This window comes from Bombyx mori, chromosome 7, assembly GCF_030269925.1.
Source record: "Bombyx mori chromosome 7, ASM3026992v2".
In the NCBI taxonomy this organism is placed as follows: Eukaryota; Metazoa; Arthropoda; class Insecta; order Lepidoptera; family Bombycidae; genus Bombyx; species Bombyx mori.
The window spans coordinates 10,475,069-10,495,535 of record NC_085113.1 but is presented as its reverse complement, the minus strand read 5'-3'; the positions used below and the strand labels follow the sequence as shown (position 1 = coordinate 10,495,535).

The 20,467-nt window shown below is 38.6% G+C and overlaps 1 protein-coding gene across 7 annotated transcripts in view; it reads left to right on the top strand.

Annotated features, from left to right (window-relative positions):
• Positions 1-20,467, top strand: part of Gcy (receptor type guanylyl cyclase) — a 311,036-nt gene that overhangs the window by 224,384 nt on the left and 66,185 nt on the right. For 3 of the 7 annotated variants that reach the window (XM_038011880.2, XM_038011881.2, XM_038011879.2), the window contains exons 2-4: positions 2,169-3,093; positions 3,194-3,387; positions 9,721-9,940. The exons of 2 other annotated variants lie outside the window; for them this stretch is intronic. In XM_038011880.2, the coding sequence (XP_037867808.1) occupies positions 2,223-3,093; positions 3,194-3,387; positions 9,721-9,940 (1,285 nt within the window). In that variant the 5' untranslated portion in view covers positions 2,169-2,222. 7 annotated transcript variants of the gene reach the window in all.

Sequence of the window (20,467 nt, the reverse complement as noted above, 5' to 3'; positions counted from 1 at the left end):
GTCGCCCATGGGCTTCAGCAATATTAGGGGTAGAGCCAATCCACTCTTTTTTTTTTTTTCTAGTCGAGGGCCGAACCTTCTACGAGGTCCCCGCGCAAAAGGGGCGCGCGGGGTATGTGAGACTCAACGATCTGCATGGTGTTGTGAGCAGACCGCGGGCCCAAGAATTTTAGGGCCCACCCACTAAACGACTCCAGAGCCAAGCCCCTGCCTACTTAGTAACAAGGTTTTTTTCCCCCTACCTATTCTAGTAACCTCGAGGGGTTATTCTAGATTCGCCGAGTTAGTAGGTGAGCTCACGGGGCTCAAACCTAACGACGTTACTAACACGAACCCTAGCAAGAGACGTGCTTCGCAGAATCTACCACCGGATCGGAAATGCGACCCACTGAGAAGATCCAGCGAGAAACTCAGTGGGCTGTGTCTGTGGGTTAATTTACTCGCCGAGCCCTTCGTCGCAAGCGACGGGTTCGACGAGAACGGTGACCGGTGCTTGAAGTACCTAAAAGCACCGTTAGTGGATCGGGAGGATCCGAGATGACGTGTTTTGGGCGACGTCGACTGCTTTCCATTCTGTCCGCAAGATCGGGAATGTAGTTACCGGCGGCCACGATGAGAGGGTTCGACAAGAACGGTAACCGACTGTAGTACCTAACCTTGAAGTACCTAAAAGCACCGTTAGTGGATCGGGAGTTCCGAAATTACGTGCAACAAGCAATGCGAATATTCTGGTATTAAAGTCTCGCTTATCAGCATTATTCTTCGAGAAATACGTATTAAGCGTGTTCACAAATGACGCGATGAAGGAATAATATCATCTATCTATCTTCTTCTTCTCTTCTATATATATAAAAATGAATTGCTGTTCATTAGTCTCGCTAAAACTCGAGAACGGCTGGACCGATTTGGCTAATTTCGGTCTTGAATTATTTGTGGAAGTCCAGAGAAGGTTTAAAAGGTAGATAAATATGAAAATGCCCGGAATTAAATAAAAATAACAACTTTGTTTGTTTTACGCTTATTTTATACAAAAGTTTAGGTCTTTTATTTATCGATTGAGGCACTGCGAAGTCTGCCGGGTCTGCTAGTACTGTATAAAAATCAAATCCACAAAAATACACTTGAAAAAAAATATTGATTTTGACATTTAATGTTCCTTGAGGCGTCAGACTATCGCGATCGTTTGCAGACTTGTGATAACTACTGATGAATTTATACGTATCATGTACACTTAAATTATTTACTAATCAAATAACCTACATGCTTTAGGCCAATATTATGTTAACATTTACATGCGTAGCCCATTTTAATAAAGTACATTTTAGTAATGGGTTCCGGTTTGGAGGGTAGGGCAGCTTTTGTAACTATACTGAGACATTAGAACTTATATCCCAAGGTGGGTGGCGCATTTACATTGTAGATGTATATGGGCTCCAGTAACCATTTAATACCAGGAGGGCTATGAGCTCGTCCACCCACCAAAGCAATAAAAAAAATATGTGAGCCGTCACGGGACGCCTGGCAGATGTGAAACATCGACATTATTTTGTAAAAGTAATATGCAGAAAAGAACAGATTGTGATAGGAACTAAATATGTCATAATGATAAAATAAAATATTACGAAAAAATAATTTGTTTTCAAGTAAAACACAGGTTATGTGTACTGTAGTAAACAACACTGTATACACTACGGAGTATACACTATAAGTATCCGAGCTCAGTGTAGCGAGAGAGATGGCTTAACGCCGGATTGAGTGGGAGAGAATCGCACAGTTGATTGCGCATGGCGACGCGTCGCCACGGTATGCGTCGCCACGCCAGAAATCGGTTTTACGTGCGGCTATAGATGTTTCACATCAAAAAAATTATTTACATCTAACAAGTTAATATTTATAATTGTTCAATTTAAATTCGACATTTATATATTCACAATTTATACAATGTTCAAATTCTACAAACGTCCTAAATACGATAACGACGAATTTTAAATGCGATATAATATTTTCGTCGCATTTAGATATTTCGCTTCGCGTATCGCTAATGGACCACAAGACAGTTATGAACTAAATACGTATTTAAGCAAATACTTTAATTTTATAGCAACGTTCATCGCTTAAAACGTAAAGTTACGTAATAACTTTGGTCTAACCAAGAATCGCTTCCACAGATGTCGGGTGTAACACGTAAAATTGCTTTAATAAAATGACATTCATCAGATAAAATGTTAGTGGAGATCGTGCAAGCGATTCTCCCCCTTATCGTTAAGAGACTAAAGTGCAAAAAACGTTCATACGGATATCGAGCGGATTACAGGAAGAGACGAAGCGAATACGCTACCGATACTCATGTTGTTTGTGACCATGTTCAAACACAGAAGATTAAAACGAGATCTGTAATTAATCATGAAACACCAATATTATTCACATTCCTGGTTCTTTACGTGTGTATTTTGAATGTCATTATTAAATGTGACGTTAGTGTTAATGATGTAAATAATAAAGACGGTTTTATTAAACATGGATACGATACGCACGTGAATTTGAGGAACAAGTCTAAATGGTTAGGGCATAGGCACGAAGATAGAGTGTACGGAAAGAATATGCGCAAAGGACATGTGTCGATGAAAAGACACACCGGTGAGAAGAAAGACGATAATTTTAGTCCAGACGAACAAGACTTCGATAAGTTTAACGATTTTTATAAGAGCAACGAAGATTTGACCAACGTTACTGAGTACCCGGATATATTTGAGATGTCGCGATACGTTTACGATGATACCCGCGCCATTGGCCATCCCCATGACTTGGCCAAAAATCCTTATTACGTGAAGAATATTAATTTTAATTTACGCCCAGAGAGGCACCAGTTCCACCGGAAGATCGTGAAACTGGGCGTTCTGTTGCCCGCCGACCCAAATCAAGTGTTTTCGTTGGTCAAGGTTCTGCCAATATTGGAAATGGCCATACCGGCTGTTACAAAGCAGGACGGACCCCTTCCTGGTTGGAAAATACTGGTGGACTACAGAGATACCCTGTGTTCTTCTGTGGAAGGACCACTGGCGGCCTTCGAGTTTTACGTTAATGGATCAGCTGGTGAGTGGATTTTTTTTAAAATAAATAATTTAATAATGTTACAGAATTATAAATGGGACTTTTACAAAAACTAGTATTACGAAGCTGATTAAAATTTCAGATGCTTTTATTGGTCCCGGTTGCGAGTACGTCATTGCTCCGGTGGCAAGGTATGCTGGACCTTGGGGTATACCGGTGTTGACAGCGGGCGCTCAGGCTGAAGCTTTTTTCTACAAACACCCAAGTTACGCAACTCTGACCAGAATGATGGGTAGCTACACTCAAGCAGGCGTCGCTATTCGCAATATCTTCGAGGTAATTTTCCACAGTTTTGCAAATGTTGTTTTTGTGGCTCTATAAAGATGCTGGTAGTTACGTGTGAAGTTACGTGTATTTATTTTTAGTTCAGCCAAATATACGCGTCCGCTTTTGTGTTTGAATGTTTTGTTTCGCCTTTCATATGTTTAGCTTTTGTAATATAATTTTACCGGAAAATTTATGTTAACATCTTCTTCAGTGTGGTTTGGTTTTCAAAATCACATGATCTCTAGTATGAGTTAAAAATATTTAAACATGAAAATACAATTTACATAAGTCTATTAATTTAATGTTCAATGTAGAAAAAGCGACTTAACTAATACGAAATCAGAACTTTTGTTGTACAATCAAATTTAAGATCACGTAAATTTCAATACAATTTGATGATAATTGCTCTGTGTGCACTGAATTTTAAATCGGCTAGCGAGGACTAGAAGCCTGATTAGTATTCTAAAACCACTTTAGTTCAGAATTAACTACACAACATTAAAATTGAATTATTTGTGGATACAACCATATTAGTCATCGTGGCTATTTAAACTTTTGTTTTTTTTAAATAAAACTTATCACAAACGAGAAATCTAACTTTTCAACTTAGATTTTTTTACAGACAAACTTCTGATCTAGTGTTAAGTGGTTACCAGAGGTCACAGACAAGATAAGCTTTCCTGAATATTTCATTCCTAGATACAAGTTCATAATACCTCAACTTTGATTGCTTTCAAGAAATTATCAATTGAAAACATTTCAACCAAGCAAGATACCATTAAAATAGAAATGTTCTGTACGTCAGTGTCTGGTATCTGGTGTCTGGAATCCTAATTTTTCGCCGAATAAAATAAATTTTAACAAGGATCATTATTTTATATTGAATTCAGTTCGAAACTTATCACTGCGATTACCAAACACAGTTTGTGTCGTTATTAATTACTTTTCTTTATTCAAAACTCAACAGGACGATGTGTTCATTGAGTGTTATTTGCTATTCAATCGATTTGTCTGTAAGTTTCTGTCTGTTACGGTATCATCCTAATATTATTTTGCTGTTTTTAATTTGTATAAATCGAACGTTGACCCGTGGGTCATTATAGTTAGCGCTGCATCTATAGAGTGCATTGCTCTTTATACTGTTATTTGTTTATTTTATTTATATATACTGGTGGTAGGACCACTTGTGAGTCCGCGCGGGTAGGTACCACCGCCCTGCCTATTTCTGCCGTGAAGCAGTAATGCGTTTCGGTTTGAAGGGTGGGGCAGCCGTTGTAACTATACTGAGACCTTAGAACTTGTATCTCAAGGTGGGTGGCGCGTCTACGTTGTAGATGTCTATGGGCTCCAGGAACCACTTAACACCAGGTGGGCTGTGAGCTCGTCCACCAATCTAAGCAATAAAAAAAAAAAAAAAAAAATTATTTATGTTATTTATTTATACATTTTTGTGCGCAAGAGTACAGTTGTGAATTTAATAAATTAATTTAATTTAACAAAATATTTATACACACATACAAATACGCACACAGCATACAGACATATAACGTCGGAAATTTTATAATAATATACACATGTTTTAGTAAACTCAGGCATTTATATTTTCACATACACATTTATACCTAGCATAATACTATTTATTATAACGCACTTAACTGATATGAAAAATAAAATAATACCAGTAGATTATATTGCACAGAAAATACAAACATATGAGATTGCAAGTCCAGTTATTGGATCTTTCTGTCAGAACTAATGTTTTTATTGCCCTTGTAAGACGAGCATACGGCTCACCTGATGGTGAATGGTTATCGTCGCCCATAGACTTCAGCAATGCCAAAATGTTACGAAGAAGTTTCTTATTCCCATTAATAATTTCAATTAATGACAGTGAGTAACCTTTTACATCAGATGGTTTACCTATTGAGGCAATGAACGAAAGTACAGGGCTCTTACTAAAATAACCTGCTTATGGAAAGATACTGGGATACGGGCTATTGCAATTTTCGGTATACGCATTTATGGCCGCCATCTCATCATATTAAATGTTTACTAGCACTCAAAACGAATTTACTTAGAACTTAAAGGCCCTTAAAGGAACTTAAAGGTAAAAAGGCTTACCCCTAGGGTAATCATTTGCAATAAAAGTATATCGATCTCATATCGAATTTTAATAGATAGGGTACATTATCTTGGGTCGCCATTCCGATCCGGTGGTAGATTCTGTAAAGCTCTGTTCTTGCTAGAGCTAGTGTTAGCCATTTCTCCCAGGCTTAGCCAGCGAATAGGGAAAAAAAGAAACAATAGTCGCACGGATGGGTACAAGCATCTTGTTTTCTTGCGGTGAGACTAATCATGTGTTCTACTGATATTAATATACCTTAATTCTTATATGTATATCAACGTTAAGCAATTCTCTTTATATAGTGTCGGTGTCTTGACTATGACTATGACTTTAGCGGTAGGCAGCGGCTTGGCTCTGCCCCTGGCATTGCTGAAGTCCATGGGCGACGGTAACCACTCACCATCAGGTGGGCCGTATGCTCGTCTGCCTACAAGGGCAATAAAAAAAAAGACTTCTGGGGACTTTTGTATATGAAGTGAAACTAAGTGCCCGTCTGTCCAAAGTAAATTAAAACAACAAATACTATATTTTTGATCCAGCATTTCGCGACCCCTAAGTTAATTCAGAAGATACAGAGCCGCGATCAAAACGGAATCAGTAAGATATTCGGGGGTCATTTTGTATTTAGGAATAATTTTAACTTTAAATTTTATTAATGGTAAGAACTAAAAAAATACATTATACAGTTTTACTAAATACCGTATTATATTTTTAGCAGTTTCTTTCAAACTCATCTGCATGTAAAAGCTCTTAATTCAAATTTAATAAATCGTAAGCTTTTGTTAAGCTAAGTTAAGATTATTTCCTTAGTAACAAAACCTCAATTTAAACTGTTGACATATTGAATTGGATTGGAAGATTCTCTGAATCTCATCATTCGAGTCGTTTAGTATAAAGTCTTCGTCACAATCTCCCGACAGTAAAATCGAATGTACTCGTAGTTCTTAATACACTTCTCATTGGAACCTTAAGATCGGATACACTTTTTGAAAAAAAAAAATAAGAAATAAGTTTTTTAAATTAATCCCTCTCTAGTTTTTTTCTTTTTTGGTGCATCATTTCTTGATTATACCAAAGTTTATTTAAATAAATCTTAATATTTTTTTTTTATTGCTTATATGGGTGGACGAGCTCACGGCCCACCTGCTGTTAAGTGGTTACTGGAGCCCATAGACATCTACAACGTAAATGCGCCACCCACCTTGAGATATAAGTTCTAAGGTCTCAATTATAGTTACAACGGCTGCCCGATCCTTCAAACCGAAACGCATTACTACCCGCGTGGACTCACAAGAGGTCCTACCACCAGTAAAGTAATCCAAAAACTGAGAGGGTATTTAAAATCATTAACCGTGTAATGTAATGTACAAACTTTATCACTAAGAAGATTAAGATATTTTGGCATCACAAAATCTTACACAGTATGTAAAACTTTCAGTTTTGTTTTTAATTTTCCTTACAAGCTCATAATTACGTCTCTGGACAGTCGATATCTCCGGTAATAGATCCTTGTTCGTGATTTGACTTCTATAAGTCTGACTCGTGTACATTAACATTGGTACGTAACTCATCACACGAAGGATCAGTGTCGCCATTAAAGTTAGGGGGATCGAAAGACGATTTGTCCTCAGTGATTGCGGGGCTTTTCTTTATTGCTAACAGAACGTTTTCATGAGAATCGATCTATCCAATAAACAGAAATTGGGAAAAGTAGGGTTTTTTGATGTTACGTATGCTTGCTTCCTTTTGAAGAATGACGACATCTAGTTTGACAAAATGAAATAGTTCGCTTTGATCAGAATCGAGATAGACATATTACCTTTAATGTTTGCACATTATTTATGTTGTGCAATATCCGTTAGGGTCACGAAAATGTGAGCCCTTTCGTTTATCTTGAGACATGAGTTTAGTTGTGACAGTCAGAAGTCAGCTGACCCATGTCACTAGGGTACCCGATAAACGCTGTGGTTGTCAATTACCTTCACGGGTTTGGAACACATACAGACATGTTATGCTTAGGTAAACTAGATAATGATTATTTTTTTGATGAATTGTGTTTTATAGAAATTAATATATTTAAATACGAATTGCATATTGATAAAATGATGAAATATGAATAATATTTTTCGATGTTACCGACAGAATAATATAAAAAAATATGAACTGGTTATTTAAAGAAAAAAATTAAAATTATCGATAAAGTTTATTATTGTAAACCCGAATAAAATAACATTTTCTGAAAATAGATCGTAGCTAGACTGATTTATCGCCTCTGAAATCCCCTGTATACTAAATTTTATGAAAATCGTTGGAGCAGTTTCCGAGATTTAGATTATACATATATTAATATACAAGAATTGCTCGTTTAAAGGTATAAGATTAATGAATTTAGATTTTTGTTTGCATTGCTTTTTAGTATTTTTAATTATACTAGTGGTTCCGCAGTAGTCGAAATTCGACTATAATTAATTGGATTTGTAAGTTTGTACACTATTATGATTGTATTTTATACTTCTATATTCACAAATTTCGCCAAGACTACACTTTAGACAAATATTAACAAAGACAAACAATATTTAATCTATTCTCAATTTGACCGTAGACTTATGCAATAAGAAAAGTTTGACAATAAACAAATAATATGCATGTGTGTGTGTGTGTCAAATACATGGTAGTGTGTGTAATGTTTTCTTTATTGATTTAATGTATCTTTTATGCATTATTTAAAAAAAAAAGCATACTCTCTATAAGTGTGGGAAATTTCATACTCCTCCGACCGCGCAATTTTCGTAAAAAGGGCTACAAAGTTTTTGCTTGACGTATTAATATATAGATTATCATCTGATTGGCTTTGGGAATGGTCTCACGACGTTTGCTCTCTCTTTTTTCCTTCAATGCCAAAAATCGTGACTTCTATAGTTTATTTTGTATCAGCTATATTCCAGCGAGCGATAATCGGCAGTTTTAGCTTTATTTTGTATTTTGTTTTACTGATCGTATGTTATTTTTGGTCTTAAGGTGTGATTTAAAACTTCACTAACGGTAGAGCACGAGTGAATTTTAGCTTACCGTCCGAGTGTGGAACCACACCTTAAGCTAATCCATGACCTTTTGTGTTTTTATGTACAATTTCTGTGTATTCATGTAGATTTGAATGTTGAGTTTTTATGAAATCTTTTATAAAAATATATATTTTTTATTACTATTTTTCATTCTCTTCGATTTTGGCACCTTTAGTTCTATAGTTTCATGCAAATGTTTAATTTAGTGCGGTAAATCACAAGTTTATTAATTTTTAATGGACTTCAAAAAATGAGGAGGTTTTATATTCAAATTTCATTAACAAGTCTATGAAAATAGCGGCTTATTGAACATACTATACAAAGAAAAATAATTACAAGGAATATTGCTAATCAGAATACTGTTTTTGACAGAAACGTGTTTTATGTCCTAGTTCAATCGACTTTTGTAAGGCATTGCTGATGTCCATGAGCACCCGTTATCTTTCACTATCAGTTGCCGCGCACGCTTGTGTGTCTTTGAAAGCAAAAAAGGTCAAGTGTTAAGCTTATTCGTTTTCCATAGCAACGCTATAAAGAGCAATAATAATGGCTGAGTAGTAGGGATTATTATAAAAATATGTAACCCGCAATATTATAATTTGTGCAATTACTGGTGGTAGGACGTCTTGTGAGTCCGCGCGGGTAGGAACCACCAACACCCTGCCTATTTCTGCCGTGAAGCAGTAATGCGTTTCGATTTGAAGTCTGCGGCAGCCGTTGCAACTGTACTGAGACCTTAAAACTTGTATCTCAAGGTGGGTGCCGCATTTACGCTGTAAATGTCTATGGACTCCAGTAACCACTTAACATCAGGTGGGCTGTGAGCTCGTCCAATCATCATCATCATCATCATTATCCTGGGGTCGACGCAACATGTGTTTTCCTTCCATACTCTTCTATCATATACCATTTCTTCGCTCACTCCTCTCTTACCCATATCATCTTTCACGCAATCCATCCATTTCTTCTTAGATCTACCTCTTCCTCTATATCCTTCCACATTCATAGTTAACATTTTCTTACCGACCTCATTTTCATTTCGTCTCATCACATGTCCATACCATCCCAAACGCTCGTCCAACCATCTAAGCAATAAAAATACATCCTTCTAAATATATTACTCGGTTGTTTTCTGCATACCCCCATTTGTTACAGGAGTTCAACTGGCGTCGCTTAGGGATGCTCTACCACAACAACGACCCCTCGTCGGGGAAGGGAAACAGCCCGTGCTTCTTGACACTGAGCGCCGTGTTCACGGTGTTGAACAAGAAAACGAGCGGATCCGACAACATTATAACGGCCCAGTTCGACGAGACGAACACGACAAATACGAAATTCAAGGAGCTCCTTCACAAACTGTCCCTGAGCACGAGAAGTAAGTAAACAATAAAACGCTTGAGAAATAAAAACGTTTGAAATATTCATTTCGTACCTCCATAACCCGATATTGTTTGGTCGCGTTAATACTACCAGCATGTCACCCGTCCAGCGTTCATGATCCGGCAGAAACCTTGCGTGCTGGATCCTCGTGTCTCCTCACGGAGCACGGTCCGGGCTTAGAGGAGATCCTCATTGCCCGGACCTGTTCTCTCTAACTTCACGGCAGGCGTGGTATTTTTGCTGGTATAGCCCGCGTAACGTACCTTGAGTAACAGGCGATGAAATGATGATGCTGATAATGGTAAACCTTTGTTGATATACGAACCTGGTTAGGAATTTTGGAAACACGAGCGAACAAACAGAAGAACAAAACAACTGAGACCGAAATAATTTAATTTAAATTAAGTAGCCATTTGACTGGTGACAGGACGTCTTGTGAGTCCTCACGGGTAGACCACCGCCTATTTCTGTTGTGAAGCAGTAATGCGTTTCAGTTTGAAGGGTGGAGCAGCCGTTGTAACTATACTGGGACCTTAGAACTTATATCTCAAGGTGGGTGGCGCATTTACGTTTTAGATGAAGTCGTTGAAGTCGTCGTGGCCTAAAGGTTAAGACGTCCGGTGCATTCGTATCTAGCGATGCACCGGTGTTCGAATCCCGCAGGCGGGTACCAATTTTTCTAATGAAATACGTACTCAACAAATGTTCATGATTGACTTCCACGGTGAAGGAATAACATCGTGTAATTAAAATCAAACCCGCAAAATTATAATTTGCGTAATTACTGGTGGTAGGACCTCTTGTGAGTCCGCAGGGGTAGGTACCAACGCCCCGCCTATTTTCTGCCGTGAAGCAGTAATGCGTTTCGGTTTGAAGGGTGGAGCAGCCGTTGTAACTATTGTTAGGTATTTATAAGTACATAGTGCAGGTTCCGGGGATGTCACATAAATATCACATAAATTATAATAAAGTCTGCTGTCGTGTAGGCTTAGTTGCTACGCATATCCGATGATGTTGATCGTATTCTATTAAATCTCGATAAAGATGTTTAAAACTAATCTAATTACTTCTGGAAATAGATAATAGTATCTCAGATATAATTAACTGAATTTATTTTAACTTAATAATTTTAAATAATTGTTCAATTGACTCGGTTGACTTCACTCGTCTAGTGACGTCGATCGCACCACCATTCCGTTGTGGTGGGGCGATCAGACAATATATATTCAAGCACACCGAGGTAGCATTCATTCTCGACAGAGAGTTGAAAGTGTAAGCACGATCACTGTAAATTACTCTGTAAGTGCAAAGTGGAAATAAATACAAGCTGTTTGTGTAAAGTGACGCATTATTGAATTCCTGCTGACCTAAGCCCTTTAGGTCAGAAGTGGGATCAGCAAGAAAATTTCTTATTTTCTTGTCACGCCTACAAACCCGGAAAAACGTAAGTAACGAAATACTATTTGAACTTTTTGTTATAATGTTATGTGATTTTTTTTTTTTCTGCTCTTCCTTTAATTATCGTGTACATTAAATAAGGCAATTTAGTATCCTGACCAAATTGAAGGAGTGGATTATTACCATGCTACCATAGTTTGATGTAGATTCCATGTTTTATTTGATTATGGGCTCCTAGTTTTAGGAGAAAATTATTACTGATTACTGTTAATTTATTAAATTTTTTTCTCTCCTATTTTGCGGAGTATGAATAAAAACGATCTAAAGGTATAAAATTAAATCAGATTTTTTTTATGCATTTGATTTTGATGGGGGACGGATAGTTAATTTATTTTCACGCAATAAAAGCAGGAGTCGGTAGTCTACCATTATATACAGTGGCCATTGATACTTACACTGTTATTACATATTATAAAACAAGGTTTTTTTTGTTCATGGTAAAAACTACTGAACAATTGTGGTTTCCGCCAGTATACAGTGATTAATTGTGAAGGTTTATATATTTAGGTACGCCACGCTTTAATCATCATGCGAAGCAAGGGTGGGCCGCTAGATTTTATTATTTTTACTCATACTGTCTCAACATTGGAATGGTAATAAATCACAATTGACACAACTCTAGTGGTGACGCAGCTCTAATAGTGGTAACCGAAAGTTTCAGGAGAGATGGAAAGAGACGATGGAAATACCCTAGGTGGAGGGTTGAGCGGAATGAATGACACCCTAGGTGGAGGGTCGATTTCAAAATATGGTGGAAGGTCAGGCTCAAATACCCCAGGTAGAGGGTTGAGCGTAATGAATGACACCCTAGGTGGAGGGTCGATTTCAAAATATGGTGGAAGGTCAGGCTCAAATACCCCAGGTAGAGGGTTGAGCGTAATGAATGACACCCTAGGTGGAGGGTCGATTTCAAAATATGGTGGAAGGTCAGGCTCAAATACCCCAGGTAGAGGGTTGAGCGTAATGAATGACACCCTAGGTGGAGGGTCGATTTCAAAATATGGTGGAAGGTCAGGCTCAAATACCCCAGGTAGAGGGTTGAGCGTAATGAATGATACCCTAGGTGGGGGGTTGATTTCAAAATACATAACCCAGGATGAGGGGTTATGTAAAAAAAAGAAATCCCAAGGTGGTGGGTTGAGGTTACGATATCGAAAAATAAGTGAGAACACGGACCAAGAAAGGAACACAACCGATGAGGATCATGGAACTTCACTCAATGTACGTAAACGGCAATATTTCAAGAAAGGGGTGTCGCGAGCTAAAACACAGTCACGACGTCGGTCGATATCAAGTGATGCGGAAGAGTCACTATCTCGGCCACTCATTAGAAGCAGACAATCGCGGACTAGAGACGAGTCTAGTCAGCCAAGCAGGAGGAGGCGGAATACTTGCAGTTCTTCTGCATCTAGAGGTACGACACCATCTCCTAAAAGATCAAAATTGTCTAAATTGTCTAAAAATAGAAATACTAATCGCGATATTAAGCTTATGGATAGGTTTTTATCTATTTTAGAAAAGGTTAAAAGCTCAGACAAACCTAAGCTAGCATTTAACGCGAATGTGGTGCCGGAGTTTGACCCTTTATCCAAAGACCAAACTATTATAACATGGATCACCAAAGTAGAAGAATGTGCCGAGATTTATGGGTGGGAAGAAAGAGAAATTATACACTACTCTATGCCAAAATTATGCGGGGTCGCGAAAACATGGTACCAGGGTCTCACTTCGGTATTGCATACGTGGCCTGAATGGAAAAAGAAACTATTAGAATCTTTTCCGTGTAGGGAGGATTACGCTGAGCTTTTAACTGAAATGTTGGCCAAGAAAGTTAAATATGGTGAATCGCTGGAGCATTATTACTACGCGAAGATTAATTTACTAAATAGGTGTAACATATCTGGTAAACAAGCCGTAGATTGTCTTCTGTATGGGGTAGAAGATCGCGCAGTAAAAGTTGGAGCTCAAGCAGCTCAATTCCGTGACCCCAAACAGGTACTTAAATATTTCAAAACTGTTAAAATAGGACAGAGCAGAGATAATCAAGATATCATACGCAGAGGTAGGTTCGGAATCAATACCAATCGAGCGGATTCTTCGAGAACAAATAACCCTGCAATTAGGTGCTTTAGTTGCAACGAAATTGGTCATCCTAGTTTCAGATGTGGAAAAACAGTGGAATCTGTGAAATGCCACAATTGCAACGAGATAGGTCACCGTAGTACTAAGTGTGAAAAGCCCTTTGCCAAATGTACTACATGTAATAAAGTCGGTCATCTCACATCTAATTGCTACAAAAATACGGGAAGGTTTTCAATTGAAACCGGTAAAGATTTAACATCAGCTAATGATCCAAAGCATAAACAGGTATTGGAGGTAACGTGCGAAAATACCGGAATAAATAAGTATGTCATGGATATTAAGGTGAACGGGTCTGTGATTACGTGCCATGTGGATCTGGGCAGCCAATGTTCACTTATAAGAGCAAGTGACGCAAGATCTTTAGGTTTAACAATGATTAATCAAGATAATTTACCGACGCTTAGAGGTATAGGAGCCAGCATGGTAAAACCATTAGGAATAGTCATTGCCACTGTAGAGGTTCAAGGTGTAGCAGAAACAATTAATTTATACGTCGTGGATGATTATGTGTTGGTACATCCCGTTCTCCTCGGGCACTCGTTTACGGAGAAACCAGACATTATTATTATTAAAACTCCGGATTCTATCAATATTCATAGAATGCCTCCAAATAAAATAAACCTAGTAGCCTCACAAGACTATAAAATTCCCTGTTCCGCAACACAGGCAGTACAAGTCTTTACAGACGCACAGTTGATAAACTGTGAGGTGGATGTTAAAGGTACGCTTCACGGCCCCGAAGGCGCCGAGTATTATTTACTTCCTGGCTGCTACAACATCAAGAACGGTCATGGTGCAATTCTGATTTATAATGTTGCGTTAAAACCATTGAGTATTACTAAGGGTACACTGCTCACGCGATCCTTGGAACGAAAGCAAGTTCCAGTCGACGAGATAAAAAACTCCTTTAGCGTCGTATTTGACGATTCTGTAATGAACATTTCCGTGAATTGTAACCCGAAATTAGATACGAATCAGCGGCAACAACTAAAGGGTGTGCTGGAAAGGTATGGTGACCGTTTCTCAAATAGCTTGCATGATTTAGGGTTTACAACGATTACTGAGATGACCATAGAATTAATAGATGACGAACCTATTGTGTATCGCCCGTACCGTATGTCGTACGCCGAAAGACTGTTGGTGAGTAGCATGATCCAGGAAATGTTAGACAGCAATATAATAAAGGAGTCGTCATCACCCTATGCGAGTCCTATCATCATGGTGCAGAAGAAAACAGGTGATAAACGCTTATGTGTCGACTACAGAGCTCTGAACAGAAAAACTAAAAAGGATCATTACCCGATGCCACGAGTGGAAGATCAGCTGGACTTGCTGGCGGGTAACACTTTATTTACTTCTTTGGATTTGGCATCTGGCTACTATCAGATCCCCATATCGGAAGAGTCTCGACCCAAGACGGCTTTCGTAACACCTGATGGTCAGTTTGAGTTTAACCGCATGCCTTTCGGTCTTGTTAATGCACCTTCAGTATTTCAAAGGACGATAAACAAAATATTGAAGGAAGCTAAAATTAAATATGCCATTGTATACATGGATGATATCCTAATCCCGTCAAAAGACTTCGAGGAAGGGTTGCTGAGATTAGAGGAAGTACTACAACTACTGAAAGAAGGTGGGTTGACTTTAAAGTTAAGTAAGTGCCATTTCTTCCTCGACACTGTAGACTTCCTCGGATTTGAAGTCAGCGCTGGTGGTATTCGACCTGGGAGTCGAAAAAGTGAAGCAGTCTCCAAGTTTCCACGACCCACGAATCAACACGAGGTACGCCAATTTCTTGGACTGTCCGGTTTCTTTAGACGATTTATACAGGGATACGCCATCATCACTGCTCCCCTAACAGACTTATTAAAAAAGGATGCGGGATGGACCTGGAACGAGGAGCAAGAACAAGCATTCGAAAGGATAAAGGAGTTACTTACAAGCAGACCCATACTTGCTCTGTATGACCCTAGGGCGGAAATAGAACTGCATACCGACGCTTGCAAAGAAGGTCTTGCAGGTATTCTTCTTCAGCGAAACTCAAATGGAGTGATGCAGCCAGTCTCGTATTTTAGCCGGAAAACCACAAGTGACGAACGTAAGATGCATTCATATGAATTAGAAACCCTCGCGGTGATCGCATCTTTGAATCGATTCAGGGTATATCTTTTAGGTATACCATTTAAGATTTTGACTGACTGCAATGCACTTAGGTCTACGTTAGTCAAGAGAGATTTGATACCTCGTATATCACGCTGGTGGGTTCAACTACAGGAATACGACTGCACGATAGAGTACCGTCCTGGCGCACGGATGGCCCATGTAGACGCACTTAGCAGGAATACTGTAGGTAATGACGAAGGTGGAGCGCACATTTTGGATGTCTTGCCTGTAAAAGAACAAGTACAGGCACCGATTCATGACCATGATTGGATTGCGACTGTGCAAGCTGCTGATGAAGAGGTAAGGAGGATTAAACAAAGCTTAGCGGACCCGGTCGTTACGGAAGCCATAGACATACACAAAAATTATAAACTCAAAAACGATAAAGTTTATCGTATCGTAGGAGAAGAGATGAAATGGCTGGTACCTCAAGGTGTAAGGTGGCAGGTTCTAAAAATGAATCATGATGACCTTGGTCATTGGGGATTCGAAAAAACCCTTCAACGCATAAGAGATCATTATTGGTTTCCAAAAATGCGCAGATTTGTAAAAAAGTACGTCACATCATGTCTAGAATGTGCGCACCATAAAGCTCCAGGTGGAAAGCATGAAGGCGAGTTACATCCTATTGAAAAGGTAACTATACCCTTCCACACCGTTCATGTGGATCACCTCGGACCCTTCGTCAAGAGCAAGACAGGTAACTGCTACTTATTGGTAATCGTTGACGGATTCACAAAATATGTGAATATAAACCCGGTCCGGAACACGAAGTCTTTTACCTCAGTACAAGTAATGAAGAGGCATGTAAGCTATTTTGGAGTCCCAACTAGATTAATTACAGATAGGGGTACTAGCTTCACAAGTAAGACATTCCAGGACTTCATTGGATCATACGGTATAAAACATATTCAAAATGCCGTTGCTACTCCTAGGTCCAACGGACAAGTTGAACGATTCAATAGGACAATTTTAGATGCGCTGTCTACGTCTAATCACGGTAGTGACGATAGGTCCTGGGATGAACACATTTTAGACATACAAGTTGGAATCAACACTACAAAACACAAGACAACACAAAAAAGTCCCTCCGAATTACTATTCGGTTTCAACATTATCAGCAGGACCGAAGGTAAGTTGAGCGAAGTCATTAATGAAACACTTAATAGGATTCCGGTAGACGAGTTGGATGAGGTGAGACAGGAAGCAGGAGAGAAAATAAAAAAACAACAAGTAAGAGACGCAGACAATTATAACAGACATAGGAAAAGACCAACCCAATATAAAGAGGGAGACCTAGTACGAGTGGCAAGGCAAATGCCTCACGATGGTAAATCACAGAAATTGGTTGTAAAATATCAAGGTCCTTATCGTGTAGTAAAAATGCTCAACAATGATAGGTTTTTAATTGAAGACACACCTCTGACTCGTAAGCACGGCCGACGATACGAAGCTATCGTAGCCATTGATAAAATACAACCGTGGATGAATTTTGAAAGAAATTTTGAATCAGACTGTTCCGATAAAAACGATTCCGAGATAGACGAGGAACGCGAAACAGAAAATTAATATCATAGATGTGTTTTCACTCAGTCTAAGCTAATAATTCTGAACTTGTAAGTAAAACTAATATTATACATGATTTGATACTGCATGTTTTAAGGTAATTATTTATATAAAATATACATTTTTTTTGTTAACATTATGAAACAAATACTATTGTTGAAATTAATTGTAAGAGGATTTTTATTATTTAAGTCTCACTTAGCAAAACAAAAAAGCGACGGGACTCGCTTATAGTAGGATGGCCGAGCTGTTAGGTATTTATAAGTACATAGTGCAGGTTCCGGGGATGTCACATAAATATCACATAAATTATAATAAAGTCTGCTGTCGTGTAGGCTTAGTTGCTACGCATATCCGATGATGTTGATCGTATTCTATTAAATCTCGATAAAGATGTTTAAAACTAATCTAATTACTTCTGGAAATAGATAATAGTATCTCAGATATAATTAACTGAATTTATTTTAACTTAATAATTTTAAATAATTGTTCAATTGACTCGGTTGACTTCACTCGTCTAGTGACGTCGATCGCACCACCATTCCGTTGTGGTGGGGCGATCAGACAATATATATTCAAGCACACCGAGGTAGCATTCATTCTCGACAGAGAGTTGAAAGTGTAAGCACGATCACTGTAAATTACTCTGTAAGTGCAAAGTGGAAATAAATACAAGCTGTTTGTGTAAAGTGACGCATTATTGAATTCCTGCTGACCTAAGCCCTTTACTATACTGAGACCTTAGAACTTATATCTCAAGGTGGGTGGCGCTATTACGTTTTAGATGTTTATAGGTTCAAGTAACCACTTAACACCAGGTGGGCTGTGAGCTCGTTCACCCCATAAGCAATAAAAAAATAAAATAAAAACTCTGATTTCGACCTCAAGCCTCACGGTCCCTGGTAGCATTCACGTTGTGACGTATACGGGCTCTGGTGACTGACTACTTTACGTCAAGCGGGCCGTGAGGTCGTCCACCAATTAAGCACAATAAAGACATATAACCTTTAACGAAAATAACAGACGATAATAACTTGCAACAACGTGCTATTTTTAGAATCGATGACCAAACATATTTTTTTCTGCGAAGTTATTTTTTGTTTTTGATTATTTAAAAAAACAAAAATGTATTGATAATATTTTGTTTAACTAATTACGAAACCGCTGATTCTCTGTTATGGAAACTTTGAAATGAAATTTGAACAGTTTGTTTCATGGTAATTTCAAATTCAAATTTATTTGGAATTTCGAACCAGTGAAGTGATGTTTATAACCAAATTTATTATTAGGTTATTTAGTCAAATGATCAATAATTAATAACGGCCGCGGGTAACATGAAAGAGTTTATAAGTTTTATTTGGTATACAAAATAGCAAATAAAACTTATTTCTTACATAAAATGAATATTTTTCTTAAGATATGTAGCAGATATGTCGGTGCTTTTCAAGTTATTTTATAATTACTACTTTTTCAAATATCTGTCAAAAACAAAATAGTTTCAAAATTTAGTACCTCATTTCTTGACGATAAAACATTTTTATGACACACCACATTACTTTTTTTTTTCATTTTTCTACCTATGCTAATAGCCTTGAGAGGCTATTTCAGCTTCGCCCTAACGTTTGTAGGTGAGCTCACGGGACTCAAACCTGACTACGATGCTAACACGAACCCTAGCAAGAGTCGTGCTTCGCAGAATCTACCACCGGATCGGAAACGCGACCCACTGAGAAGATCCGGCGAGAAACTCAGTGGGCTGTGTCTGAGAGTTAATTTACTCGTCGAGCCCTTCGTCGCAAGCGACGGGTTCGACGAGAACGGTGACCGGTGCTTGAAGTACCTAAAAGCACCGTTAGTGGATCGGGAGGATCCGAGATGACGTGTTTTGGGCGACGCGGCGACGTCGACTGCTTTCCATTCTGTCCGCAAGATCGGGAATGTAGTTACCGGCGGCCACGATGAGAGGGTTCTCGTGTCGTGCCGCTTTATCGAAGTGGCCACCACATTACAATCACATACACACAATTCGCATACCATGTAGTGATTACACTAAATTTGGACTTTTTTTTTAAAATATCGAATTGAAATTTATCGAAACTCAATATCGTTTGTGTGTGCTTAAAATGTGCTTAAAAAGCGTGAATTCGGAACGATAATTACTGACGACTACTTCACGTCAACTATTTTAAGTCGAATGAGACTTAATAGACCGAGACTTAAGGTCTACAATGCCATGTAGGCCTTGTTGCGCCCTTTTAACCAAAAAAACAAGTGAATTTGCACCTGTCGAACGTGTTTACGAAATATACAAAATGCAATTGCATTCTTTCGAAAATGATTTCTTTTTTACTCGCGAAACTATTTTTAGTTTTATATTTCTTTTGCTTTTGATTTGTTGTGTACAAGCGCAAGGGACGTATTAACATATTTGATTTTTTTTTATTATTATTGAGAGTTTACTGGTGGCCCTGAGGCCTTTCCAGTTTCACAAGGACAGGTGGGCGAGCAAGGGCTCAGCCAGAAGGGGCGGGATTTGCTAACAGCTACCCGAGCGCCTCCAAGGGAGACCTACAACTCAAGAGTAGCTGCTTTGCGAATGAATCTACTACCGGATCGGAGTCGCGACCCGCTGAGAAGATCCGGCGAGAAACTCAACGGGCTGATGCTTAGGTTAGGTTGCACGTCGAACTCTTTGCCGAGTTCGACGAGTACGGTTACCGGGGTCTCTACTTCTAGTGTTAGAGCTGAAGGCGTCTAATGCAAAGGTAATTGGATCTGATGGATCCGTAAGGACGTGTCTAGGGCGTCGACGGTGACTGACTCCTGCGTGATCAGGATTCGGGGAGTAGTGAGCGGCGGCAACGATAAGGCGATTATCATGAATCTGAAATTGTATTTGTTGTAGAGTCATTACGCGGAACTGATGAAACTTTTATTATATTACTAGCTGACCCGGCGAACGTTATTCCGCCTTAGAGGCAATAAATGAGCAGACTTTTGATTTTATCAACGTCAATTTTTTGTTTGGATAATTTATGTGAATTAAAAAACTAACTATTTTAATGATTAAAAAAAAAGATGCGTGGATGAGCTCACAGCCCACCTGCTATTAAGTGGTTACTGGAGCCCATAGACATCTACGACGTAAATGCGCCACCCAACTTGAGATATAAGTTCTAAGGTCTCAGTATAG